This window comes from Simochromis diagramma, unplaced genomic scaffold, assembly GCF_900408965.1.
Source record: "Simochromis diagramma unplaced genomic scaffold, fSimDia1.1 OVJJ01000105.1, whole genome shotgun sequence".
NCBI classification, from domain to species: domain Eukaryota; kingdom Metazoa; phylum Chordata; class Actinopteri; order Cichliformes; family Cichlidae; genus Simochromis; species Simochromis diagramma.
Window position 1 is genome coordinate 187,257 of NW_024386771.1, and position 13,948 is coordinate 201,204.

Consider the following 13,948-nt stretch of genomic DNA (forward strand, 5'->3'; position numbering starts at 1 on the left):
CTGGTTAGATTTGTTTACATATGTGAGTCCCTGTGTTCCAGATGTTGCAGATTCATCAATTTCTGTGAGGTTCTGACATAATTTAATCAGATTAAAGACTTTACTCATAAAAACCAACAGCATTCCTCCGGGTGGGCTCAAACCTGTGTGTTTCCTGTGTAAATCACAAGCTAAAGATTTTCTCTGCAGCTCTCAGTTGATGTGCACGTGAATGATTTGTGTTTCCTCTGCAGGTGAAGGTAGAAAGTGTGTGATGTGGATGGGAATTGAGCAGCATGGATCAGTGTGAGGACAGAGAGGAGGGAGTCCCTTCATGTAAAAGAGCCAGAAAGAGGCAGAGCAAAGCTCAGAGGTGAGTTGACCATCTCTAACTGTCTCTTCTTTATGTCACAGCTCAGCACTCACATCACTGCTCCATTATTATTCACAGGAACCAACCTGGACCTCCATCCAGCTCCAGCAGGGGCAGATCTAGAAGGGTGGCATGTGCCACACTAGTTTTGCATATGACAACATTGTTTATTAAAATATGACAGCATTAACACTTTAAGCCTAGCTACAGTTAACATTGACTATATATATATATATATATATATATATATATATATATACATATACACACACACACACACACACATATACATACATATCTATATATATCTATATATATATATATAGATATATATACATTAGTGTTTTTAAATGGTTTTTAAATGGTTGTACAAAAGAAAAATAAGGTGTACTGGCTGCATTTTTAGATAAATAGTTGTATATAATTGTAAAAAAAAAAAAACGTGCATAATTTTTCAAAATTTACAATTTATATTTGCATTTCAATTTGTACGAAAATAATTTACTAAACATGTCTGTGGTTTTTATAAGATAAACCATAACTGCTTGCGTTGATAGAGTATGTGGTTGAAAAAATAACTGTAAATTCAGACACATGATGTTAAGCTGAATTTGAAGGTGAAATACAAATGTAAAATCAAAAACAGTCAAAAATTGCAAATTATATGTTGGACACCAGAGGGTGAACCCAACACATCATGAAAAATTTGGTTTAAATTCTTGTTCATGACAGTGCAGATTTCTGACATTTTTTGTAAATTTAAGCATGTAACAATTTAATTTTCTCTAAAAAAAAAAAAAAAAAATACAGTGTGAAACTAAATGACTCATCCCATGTCGTGTAGCCTTGTGGATTTTATACTTATTGGGCTACATATTTATTTATGATACAGGCTATATGGTACATACAATCAAAATTCACATGTTTTATGTAACTGAATTTTTAATTTTTTAATTTTGGGCTACAGAAAATAATTAAGTTATAGACTATATTTATATGAAACGTGTATTTACTGCATTTGAATCGTTTTAATCATATGTAATACCTGCATATGTGTGTGTATGTTTGTGTGTGTTTTAAAGGCTTTGATTGTGCCACCCCATTTGATTTCCATGCCACCCTAAGAAAATTTCTCTAGATCTGCCCCTGCAACACATTATTAAAATGTTTAAGATTTTATCAGGTTATATTTGATGAGGCTTTTCTTTGAAGATTTAAACTTTTTTTAGAATCCATCAAAGACTCAAACCTGGATGTGAACCCAGGTGTTTGTCCCCAAAGAGTGATGATGGCCTCATTCATTTTAAATCCCAGCAGGCATCTGCTGCAGAGAAGTGAGCTGTTAGTAACTAGAGGTGGACCGATCCGATATTACGTATCGGTATCGGTCCAATACTGACCTAAATTACTGGATCGGATATCGGAGAGAAATAAAAAATGTAATCCGATCCATTAAATATCAAAAAAGCACCTCACAAAACTTGCGACACAGCGTAACTCGGATCATAACCGTAGCACGTGGCAGCAGTATGCATCACGTGATAAAGCGGCTGTGTGTATTTGTAGCCTCGCTACCAATCCGGCATTTCATCTCCGAGGAAGTTATCCCAGAAAGAAGTAAAGCAAATGTGTAAGTTCATCTCTGAATGTTTGTAAAGCATTCCCGCGTTAAGCTTAACAACCGACATATGGAGCGACTGCCTCTTCTTTCTCCCTCCCTCTTCAATACTACTTCAATCATGAAACTGATCAATGATCAGCTGATCGGCTTTTCTGTCACGAGTCCGTCTCTCTTGTCTGTTTATCACCCACTTCGCGCCAGAAAGAGGAAACCAGCGGCTGAACAACAGCAGCACGTTTAAGCTTGATAATCTGTTGTTAGAATTTATTTAATATTACTTTCTACACCAGGATCCTTTTCTACGTAGCTGACGGCTGGTAACTGTGCAGGGGCGGATCTAGCAAAGTTTAGCCAGGGGGGCCGATAGGGCATTAACAGGGAAAAGGGGAGCACAGAGACATACTTTTCTTTCTTATTCTCATTTAAAATGTCGAGCTTTTAATAAATAATTATCCGAATCTTACACCCAAAGTTTTAATCTGATGTAAAATGTATAGAAGTCCATTACTGTATATAGTAACTATTAAGTCTAATATACCCTAGTAAGTTATAGTACTTTTTCCTTCTACCATCTGTGCAGTCTGCAATTCTGTTGAAGAAAGATGTTTAATCTATTTAATTATTCTTCAAAAACAATTCTGTGCATTTTTTTTCCACACTGCATCAAATTAAAGTTGATTACGTCAATTAAGCATCATGAGGTGGAGGGTGGGTGGTTTCCTTTTTTTTTTTTTTTTTTTGCTGGGAGTTTTAGAACCCTATTGGTTAGGTTGCTTACTCTTTAATAGGGATGGGTACCGGTGTCCGGTGCCATGATGGCACCGGTTCTGACATAAACGGTAGTAACCAGACCGAAAAGCAGCGCACATTTCGGTGCTTTATTTCGGTGCTTTTTTTTCCTGAGCTGTGATACACTTCTAGCCAATCATTTTACGTTTCCCAGGATAGTAGGCGGGGCCAGGTACGTACCTTCAGTTAGAGCAGAGCTACAGATTAAAAACGTCCAAGGCGAAGCGGTCAAAAGTCTGGCTGTACTTCACAGCAAAATATGCAAACTCAGCAGCCTGCAACAAGTGCTTTAAGCTGATACTGTGATACTGTCAAAGGAGGTAACACCAAGAATCCGATTAAACAGCTGGCGACGCATAGCGTTTTTTTAAAAGCCGAGAAATGCGCCATATTTGATAGCTTGCTGCGAGACCTCACACCGTGCACGTCGGGTGGGTTGCCAGTTATCGGACCCGGAGCAACATCCCCCAAAAACACGAAGAATAGAGTCCTGGCCCCTAGCCCTGCCAGTGTAGCAGAAATGATGAGGATGATGATGCAGCAGCAGCCGTTCTTCTCTGCGTGAGTAGCTTCATGTTGTTCGTGTGTAATTTACGTTGAGTCGGCTAACCACGTTATTACATTAATGCATGTAAGGTGAACTAGCAAACACCATCGTAGTTACATGCATCTGTCTTCTTGTTTGATGGCAGATACTCCCTTCACCCTGGCCAAAAAGGCTAAAATGACCAAAGAAAAAGTGGGAAACAGTTAAACATGAGAGGTTTTTGGACAAAGTTTGTGTTTTTTCCATTATTTAAGCACTGCTTCCAGCCAAGAGTGATACCATATATGCCCTATAGCTGCAGAAAAGGCTAACATTGTTATCTTTTTACAAAAAAACAGCTGAACATGAGGTTTTTGGACAAAGTTTGTGTTTTCCATTCTTTAAGCACCGGTTTGAGCACCGTTTAAGCACCGGCACCGTTTCAAAAGTACCGATTTGGCACCGGTATCGGATAAAACCTAAACGATACCCATCCCTACTCTTTAAAATACCAGAATAGGGAGGATGGAGTAGGTTTAAGTTTATTAGATTGATCAGTATTGCTGAACTATGAAATATTTTGGGTGCAGTGTATTTTTTGCATACAGGTATAACAGAATAGCTTTAGTGGTTTTTTTTTAACTTGAGTATGAACTTATACAAAAAGCAGCAATATATTAAAAAAACAGTTTTATTGATTAAAAAACACACTATATCGGATTCATATCGGTATCGGCAGATATCCAAATTTATGATATCGGTATCGGTATCGGACATAAAAAAGTGGTATCGTGCCATCTCTATTAGTAACATGAACTATTTGATGTCAGCTTGGTTTCTGATTTGAATTAACTGCTTGATGTTGTTTCCTGGTCTCTAAACTGTATCTCAAAGAAAGTCACTGAGTGAGGAATCCCTTTATTCTATAAAATATGTACATTTAAACTCCAGATATGACAGTAGGACCATCAATAGCCCTACACAGTGTTTATGACTGTGTTTACCTGTGGACAGCACTCTGTTCTTACACTGCTGTCAGAATAGAAATGAACGAAAATGAAAAACAGTCAAGAACTGGAGCGTTCAATCTTTCAAGGGAGCAAAAGTATCAAATATGAGGTTTCATGCAAGTACATGCAAGTGTGTACTGTAATGAGCAGACAATACTTTTTTGCAACCTAGCCATACTTCCAGGCACTAAGTGTACTGAGTATATCCTTGACTGTCATACAACTCAAACTAATTAAACCATTGCATAAAATATTTTTCCATCAACTGCAAACACTACTTTGGAGTTTCCTTCTGCTCATGCTCAGCTTGTTTGTTTTTGGGATGATGAAGGTTTTCATGAAGTCTTCATCAGGTTCTGTTACTGCAAATGTGAAAACATTTTTCTTCTGTAACAGGATCCGTGTGATACCTAGATCTAGATGTGGAATCAAACCCAGCTGTGTGTCCTTAAAGAGTGACTCGTCTAAAGACAACCCCCTCATTAATTTTAAAGTCCAACCTCCGTCTGCTGCAGAGAGGTGAGCTGTTAGTAACATGAACTCTTTGATTTAACTGCTTGATGTTGTTGAATATAAACTGCAGTGCAAACATGTCATTCCCTCAATCCCATTTAAACTATCTCTTAAAAACAAGCCTTTGTTTTCTGAACAACTGAAAATCCCCTTCAGAAAACAGGAAGTGATGCTCGTGCTCATGTTTCCTCCATCAAGTCATGTTGTGCTGTATGCTGTAGGACGTTAGAGGAGATAATACTAACTTTGTGTCATAGCGGGGTCTTGCCAGTATGGTGATGAAGTGGAACCAAATGCAGACATGAGAGGAGACGGAACTGAGCTTTAAACAAAAGGTGAGCCATTTATTTGGCTGAAAAAATATGAGTACAAAACAAAGCAAAGCACACGGGGGAAGTAAACTAAAAGTAGAGCCTAAACTGGTAAAATCTAAAATGTGATGACTATGACTGTGGTAACTATGAAAATAGACATGAACAGGATTCTGACCAGGTACATTCATGAAAATATGATGAAGAATAAACAAGAACATGAAACATGGACACAACTTGAGCAGAATCATGAAGTACATTTAACCTGATGTGACACGGAGGGAAGGAAAATAGACGACCTAACAACAACTGAAAGAAACACACAGACTAAATACACATAGGAATGGACCAGAAGAAGTGGAAACACATGGGGAAACAGCTGACTGGAACAAACCTAATAATTCCACAGGGGACGTAAAAAAAACACATAGAACATGGAAAAAAAGACTTTCAAAATAAACAGGAAACATGACGAGATGCAAAATGATACTAACTTGATAACATGAACCACGTAGACATGAAACATGACAGGTTAGACACAAGAACAAACAAGGGAGACTTAACATGGGGGGTGATGACACAAAGGAATCTACATAAATACAACAAAATAAAACTAGTACCGGTACCGAAAAAAAGAAGATTTATTCATAACACACGTGAAAAGACCCAGGAAAACCGAGTTAATGATAAAAACGATAACAAAATAACGCTGAAAACCGATAAAAACCCTGAAAACCATACATTTCACACCTGAGCCTCAACTCTCGCGGCCCGGTACCAAACGACTCACGGACCGGTACCGGTCCAAGGCCCGGGGGTTGGGGACCGCTGCTCTAGTGTACCCTGCCTCTGTTACAACTCTGCCCAGTTTCAAAAAGCTGATATTTCAACTTGTTAGCTACATGTATGGTTAATTACCAGGAAAAAGCTGAGTCAGAACTAGGTACTACCTCTATAGTCAAGTACAAAAGGACAGAAGGCAGAATCATATATTTCATCTAAAGCTGCTGAGCTGAAGAAGAAATCTATATCTGAGTGATGGTTTATTTTTCACTAAATGTTTGATAGCTGTTAATCCTAAAGAGGGTTAATAACTATTTTTTGCTCTTGCGTTGGAAAAATTCTCATAACTTGACTCCCAATGATCCTGATGAAATTTGGCTTTATGTGAAAGGTATCGGGACCCTGAGGTTATGATTGTAAGGCATAAGATTTCTACTGTATCTCAGATACAATGTATAGATTTAAAAACTCAAAGAGGATTGATGATCAGCACAGCACTGAAATACAAAGAAAAAGATTAAGCGGAGCCGTTGATTGTATGTGGGATCTATTGGACTGGTGAACATTTACAGCTACGTTGAGTCATCTGAGACTGTGCATGAACTAATTCTTCATGATTCCTCCACAGAGTGGACCAGCAGAGCTCAGAGGTTCCCAGTGGTCAGTCTGCCCAGCAGCATCAAACACAGCTGGACTCCTTATTTATGGTTTGTACATGAACAACAACTACTTTTACATCTATTCTGTTCACAGTCATCTCCATGCTGCTCTTTGTAGACCAGTGGATTGTCAGTGTCCAACATGGATCTGATGTTTGGCTCCATGATTTCAGTCTGATTGGGTCATTCATAAAGTATTCTGTTCCAGCTGCTGGAGGACAACATCATCACTTTTGTGAAGAACGAGCTGAACAAGATCCAGAAGGTTCTGAGTCCAGATTACCCAGAATGCTTAGAGAGTCAGAGGGAGGAAAATGAGGATGGGGATAGCAGCAGAGAGGCATTTGTGAAGATCACACTGAACTTCCTGAGGAAAATGAAGCAGGAGGAGCTGGCTGACCGTCTGCAGAGCAGTAAGAAGATTTATCTAAAGATTTCAGCTGCTTGATGCATTTAACATTTCTACTTATGTCTCAAGAGATAACTTCTTATTTAATTAATTAATTATTTAATTAACTTGTATACGGTCATCTCTCAGTGGGACTGAAATTGTCATGAGCATTTTGTGAAAAGCATGAACTGTTCATTTTTTTGTCTTTTTATTATTGTTATTCAGAACTTCCCGCTGCTGTTTGTCAGCGTAAACTTAAATGTGCTCTGGAGAAGAAGTTCCAGTGTGTGTTTGAGGGGATCGCTAAAGCAGGAAACCCAACCCTTCTGAATCAGATCTACACAGAGCTCTACATTACAGAGGGAGGGACTGCAGAGGTCAATGATGAACATGAGGTCAGACAGATTGAAACAGCATCCAGGAAACCAGACAGACCAGAAACAACAATCAGACAAGAAGACATCTTTAAAGCCTCACCTGGAAGAGACGAACCAATCAGAACAGTGCTGACAAAGGGAGTGGCTGGCATTGGGAAAACAGTCTTAACACAGAAATACACCCTGGACTGGGCTGAAGACAAAGCCAACCAGGACATCCAGTTCATATTTCCATTCACTTTCAGAGAGCTGAATGTGCTGAAAGAGGAAAAGTTCAGCTTGGTGGGACTTGTTCATCACTTCTTTACTGAAACCAAAGAAGCAGGAATCTGCAGCTTTGAAGACTTCCAGGTTGTGTTCATCTTTGATGGTCTGGATGAGTGTCGACTTCCTCTAAACTTCCGCAAAACTAAAATCCTAACTGACCCTAGAAAGTCCACCTCAGTGGATGTGCTGCTGATAAACCTCATCAGGGGGAAACTGCTTCCCTCTGCTCACCTCTGGATAACCACACGACCTGCAGCAGCTAATCAAATCCCTTCTAAATGTGCAGACATGGTGACAGAGGTCAGAGGGTTCACTGACCCACAGAAGGAGGAGTACTTCAGGAAGAGATTCAGAGATGAGGGGCAGGCCAGCAGGATCATCTCCCACATCAAGACATCACGAAGCCTCCACATCATGTGCCACATCCCAGTCTTCTGCTGGATCACTGCTACAGTTCTGGAGGATGTGCTGAAAAGCAGAGAGGGAGGGCAGCTTCCCAAGACCCTGACTGAGATGTACATCCACTTCCTGGTGGTTCAGGCCAAAGTGAAGAAGGTCAAGTATGATGGAGGAGCTGAGACAGATCCACACTGGAGTCCAGAGAGTCGGAAGATGATTGAGTCTCTGGGAAAACTGGCTTTTGATCAGCTGCAGAAAGGAAACCTGATCTTCTATGAATCAGACCTGACAGAGTGTGGCATCGATATCAGAGCAGCCTCAGTGTACTCAGGAGTATTCACACAGATCTTTAAAGAGGAGAGAGGACTGTACCAGGACACGGTGTTCTGCTTCATCCATCTGAGTGTTCAGGAGTTTCTGGCTGCTCTTCATGTGCATCTGACCTTCATCAACTCTGGGCTCAATCTGCTGGAAGAACAACAAAAAAAACCCCAGAGGTCTACAGCAATAGAATGTACAGAGAAACATTTCTACCAGAGTGCTGTGGACAAGGCGTTACAGAGTCCAAATGGACACCTGGACTTGTTCCTGCGCTTACTGCTGGGTCTTTCACTGCAGACCAATCAGACTCTCCTACGAGGCCTGCTGACAAGGATAGCAAGTAGCTCAGACACCAATCAGGAAACAGTCCAGTACATCAAGAAGAACCTTAGTGAGAATCTGTCTGCAGAGAAAAGCATCAATCTGTTCCACTGTCTGAATGAACTGAATGATCATTCTCTAGTGGAGGAGATCCAACAATCCCTGAGATCAGGAAGTCTCTCCACAGATGAACTTTCTCCTGCTCAGTGGTCAGCTCTGGTCTTCATCTTACTGTCATCAGGAAAAGATCTGGATGTGTTTGACCTGAAGAAATACTCTGCTTCAGAGGAGGCTCTTCTTAGGCTGCTGCCTGTGGTCAAAGCCTCCAACAGAGCTTTGTAAGTAGTGCCTTCCAAAGAGGCTTAATAGGAATTGAGTTCTTCACATTATGTCATGTTACAGCCTTATTTCATGCAAAATCATCTGCACTTAATATTACAGAGATTACAGAATCTGTGTAATTGATAACATGAAAAGAAATTGCTTTAAACTGTGGCAAATGCCAAAAAGTACCTGTGAGTAAATATGTATATATATATATATATATATATATATATATATATATATTAGGGGTGGAGCTGAACCCGAATACGGTATTCAGAAAGGCACAAATAACATGTTTTTTTTTTTTTTACGAATGACTTTCAAAAATATTTGTATTCGGGAACAAGAAAAACTTTATATCAAAAAGCTGAGTTTCCTTATGAGACTGCAGTGCATGACCAGATGAGTGAGTAACGTGTAAAAGACATGACTGACAGGCTGCTCCACACAGCAACAGAGAAGGCTCAGCTGAGCGAAAAAAGACTGAACTGCATCACTATTTTTTGTTGAATAGTTTTTTTTGTACCATAACTGGGTTCCGGAGGCAGTTTATAACTTTCGCGAAGATGGGGAGATTATTCCATTGCGCCGCATTATGGACATCTGCAGTCGGTGCTCTCATGTTCACTCTGTTGACGTAGCTCTGTTAGCTCGGTCATTTACAAATAGGCTGTTGACAGAGTAATGTTAAAGTTCGGTTTAAAGGGTTAAAACAATGCTTTCGTAGTTGTGTCAAATTGTATGCACTTGTGGGAGTCATATGGTACGTTTAAGTTACAGTCAGTGCTGCAGATGAAACCGAAGTAATATGTAATGTGTGTAATGTGTGCAAAAGTCAAATCAGCAGAGCAAGTGTGTAAGTTCATCTCTGAATGTTTGTAAAGCATTCCCACGTTAAGTTTAACAGCCGATATATGGAGCGACTGCCTCTCATTCTCTCCCTCTCCTGTTGCTACTTCAATCATGAAACTGATCAATGATCAGCTGATCAGCTTTTCTGTAATGAGTCCCGTCTCTCTTTTTTGTTTATCGCCCGCTTTGCGCCAGAAAGACGAAACCAGCAGATAATCATCTGCAGAAGGTTTAAGCTTGATAAGCTGTTGTTAGAATTTTTTTAATATTACTTTCTACACCAAAATCCTTTTCTACGTAGCTGACAGCTGGTAACTGTGGAGGGGCCGGTCTAGTATTTTTTGCATACAGGTATAACAGAATAGCTTTAGTGTTTTGTTATTTAAAAGTTATTTAAAGTTATTTAAAAAAAGTTTTATTCATTATAAAATACACTATAATGGATTCATACCAGCATTGCCAGATATCCAAATTTATGATATCGGTATCGGTATCAGACATAAAAAAGTGTTATCGTGCCATCTCTAACAAATAGTCATATGCCTTCTCATAAACACCATTCATCTTCCAACTCTTCATTTCATTTGGTTTCCATCTTTCTGTCTGTTGATTTCAATCAATTATAACGATTAGAAATTATTTTTCAGATTGAGTGGCTGTAACCTCTCAGAGAGAAGCTGTGAAGCTCTGTCCTTAGTTCTCAGATCTCAGACCTCTCCTCTGAGAGAGCTGGACCTGAGTAACAATAACCCGAAGGACTCAGGAGTGAAGCGTATGTCGTCAGAACTGAAGAGTCCACATAGCACACTGGAAACTTTGAGGTCAGATATTATGTTCTTCTGTTTTTTTTTTTTTTTTTTTTGTGTGTGTTTTTCATGAATTATGAATCAATTATTTCCTTCATTATTTATAAGTTTAAGTAAACATTTCTAGTCTGTTTAACATCTGATAATATGTATTCCATAAAAAAGACAAAAAAACACAAATAATCACTGCACATTGAATACAATGTGGCAAAAAATTATTTAGTCAGCCACCAATTGTAAAAGGTTTTCCCTTTAAAAAGATGAGAGAGGTCTGTAATTGTCATTATAGGTATACCTCAATTATTAGAGACAAAATGAGAAAAAAAAATTATGGTGGAAAATAAGTATTTGGTCACCTACAAATAAGCAAGATTTCTGGCTTCCACACACCTGTAACTTCTTCTGTAAGCAGCAACTCTGTTCTCCACTCGTTACCTGTATTAATGGCACCTGTTTGAACTCATTATCAGTATAAAAAACATCTTTCCACAACCTCAAACTTTCACACTACAAACTCCACAATGGCCAAGACCAAAGAGCTGTCAAAGGACACCAGAAATACAATTGTAGGCCTGCACCAGGCTGGGAAGACTGAATCTGCAATAGGTAAGTAGCTTGGTGTGAAGAATTCAACTGTGGAAGCAATTAATTGAAAATGGAAGGGAGACCACTGATAATCTCTCTTGATCTGGGGCTCAACACAAGTGCAGTCCTACTGTGCCAGACATGTCCCCCTGCTTAAGCCAGTAAATGTCCATGCCCATCTGAAGTTTGCTAGAGAGCATTTGGATGATCCAGAAGAGGAACAGCTCCTTGAGGCGACTGTTGTGATTTGGCGGTGTATAAATAAAATTGAATTTAATTAATTGGGAGAATGTCATATGGTCAGATTAAACTAAAATAGAACGTTTTGGCAAAAACTACTTGTCGTGTTTGGAGGAAAAACAATGCTGAGTTGAATCCAAAGAACACCATACCTACTGTGAAGCATGGGGGTGGAAACATCATGCTTTGGGGTGCTTTTCTGCAAAGGGACCAGGATGACTGATCCGTGTAAAGAAAATAATGAATGGGGCCATGTTGCTTCAGATTTTGAGTGAAAACCTCCTTCCGTCAGCAAGGGCATTGAGGATCAAACATGGCTGGGTCTTTCAGCATGACCAATCACCGCCTGGGTAAAGAAGGACTGGCTTCATAAGAAGCATTTCAAGGTCCTGGAGTGGCCTAGCCAGTCTCCAGATCTCAATCCCAGAGAAAATCTTTGGAGGGAGTTGAAAGTCCGTGTCGCTCGCCGACAGCCCCAAAACATCACTCTAGAGGATAATCTGCTTGGAGGAATGGGCCAAAATACCAGCACCAGTGTGTGAAAACCTTGTGAAGACTTACAGAAAACATTTGACCTCTGTCATTGCCAACAAACAGTATATAACAACGTATTGAGATGAACTTTTGTTATTGACCAATTACTTATAATAATTTGCAAATAAATTCTTTAAAAATCAGATAATGTGATTTTCTGGATTTTTTTCTCTCTCATAGTTGAGGTACATCTATGATGAAAATTACAGGCCACTCTCATCTTTTTAACTGGGAGAACTTGCACAATTGGTGGCTGACTAAATACTTTTTTGCCCCACTGTACATTTTAACACTTTTTCATTGTTCATGTTTTGTTTTTCAGACTGAGCTACTGTAGCCTCTCAGAGAGAAGCTGTGAAGCTCTGTCCTCAGTTCTCAGCTCCCGGTCCTCCAGTCTCAGAAAACTGGACCTGTGTAACTCTGACCTGATGGATTCAGGGGTTAAACTTCTATCTGCTGGACTAAAAAGTTCTTACTGCAAACTGGAAACTCTCAGGTCAGGTTTAAGACTTTTCTACCAAAATCAAGTTAAAATCTGAATTATATACCTTATGTAACTTATGTATGTAAATTATGTATCTTAACAGTTAACCTTTATAATGGGCTTTATAAGATAAGATAAGATAAGATAAGATAACCTTTATTAGTCCCACACGTGGGAAATTTGTTTTGTCACAGCAGGAAGTGGACAGTGCAAAAGTTATGAGGCAAAAATTAGAATACAATAAGAATAAATACAGTACACAACTGTACAGAATAGAATAAAATAAAATACTATATACAGTAGAATAAAATAAAATAAATATACAATAAGATAAAAATAGAATACAAATACAAATACTATATACAACTGAGTAAAAATACAACGATGACAGAAAGCATTATTGCACTTAGTATTATTGCATATGTGTGGATGTGTGTGCTTGATCAGTTAAAGTCTTTATTATGGAGTCTGACAGCAGTGGGGAGGAAAGACCTGCGAAATCTCTCCGTCCCACACCGTGGGTGCCGCAGTCTCCCACTGAAGGAGCTGCTCAGTGCTGTCACAGTCTGCTGCATGGGGTGGGAGATGTTGTCCAACAGGGATGACAGCTTAGCCGCCGTTCTCCTGTCACTCACCACCTCCACTGGGTCCAGAGGGCATCCTAGAACAGAGCTGGCCCTTCGGATCACCCTGTTCAGTCTCTTCCTGTCCCCAGCAGAGATGCTGCCGCCCCAGCAGACCACGCCATAAAAGATAGCAGAAGCCACAACAGAGTCATAGAAGGTCTTCAGGAGTGGGCCCTCCACTCCAAACGACCTGAGTCTCCGCAGCAGGTACAGCCTGCTCTGCCCTTTCCTGTAGAGGGCGTCTGAGTTATGAGTCCAGTCCAGTCTATTGTTCAGATGAACACCAAGGTACCTGTAGCTGTCCACAGCCTCAATGTCCATACCTTGGATGTTCAGTGGTTGCAGTGGAGAATGCTTGTGCCTGCGGAAGTCTACCACCAGTTCCTTGGTTTTACTGGCGTTGATCTGGAGGTAGTTCAGCTGGCACCAGTCCACAAAGTCTTGGGTCAGACCTCTGTACTCCTTGTCGTCCCCATCAGTGATGAGGCCGACTATTGCAGAGTCATCAGAGAACTTCTGCAGGAAGCACTGGGTGGAATTGTGGGAGAAGTCTGCAGTGTAGATGGTGAAGAGGAACGGAGCCAGAACCGTTCCCTGTGGGGCCCCCGTACTGCAGACGACCCTGTCCGACACACAGCCCTGAGTCCTCACATACTGTGGTCGGTCGGTGAGGTAGTCCAGGATCCAGGTAGTGAGGTGATGGTCCACTCCAGAGTTCACCAGCTTGTCCTTTAGAACCGAGGGAAGAATGGTGTTGAAGGCACTGGAGAAATCAAAGAACATGATTCTCACAGTGCTCCCAGCGGTCTCCAGGTGAGCGAGGGAACGATGTAGGAGGTGAATGACGGCATCATCCG

At 40.2% G+C, this 13,948-nt stretch overlaps 1 protein-coding gene across 1 annotated transcript in view; it reads left to right on the forward strand.

The window, feature by feature from the left end:
* The first annotated feature begins 203 nt into the window (after positions 1-203).
* Positions 204-13,948, forward strand: part of LOC120738117 (protein NLRC3-like) — a 281,780-nt gene continuing 268,035 nt past the window's right edge. The window contains exon 1 of the mRNA XM_040039200.1: positions 204-352. Coding sequence (XP_039895134.1) covers positions 276-352 — 77 coding nt within the window. The 5' untranslated portion in view covers positions 204-275. The remainder of the gene's footprint in view (positions 353-13,948) is intronic.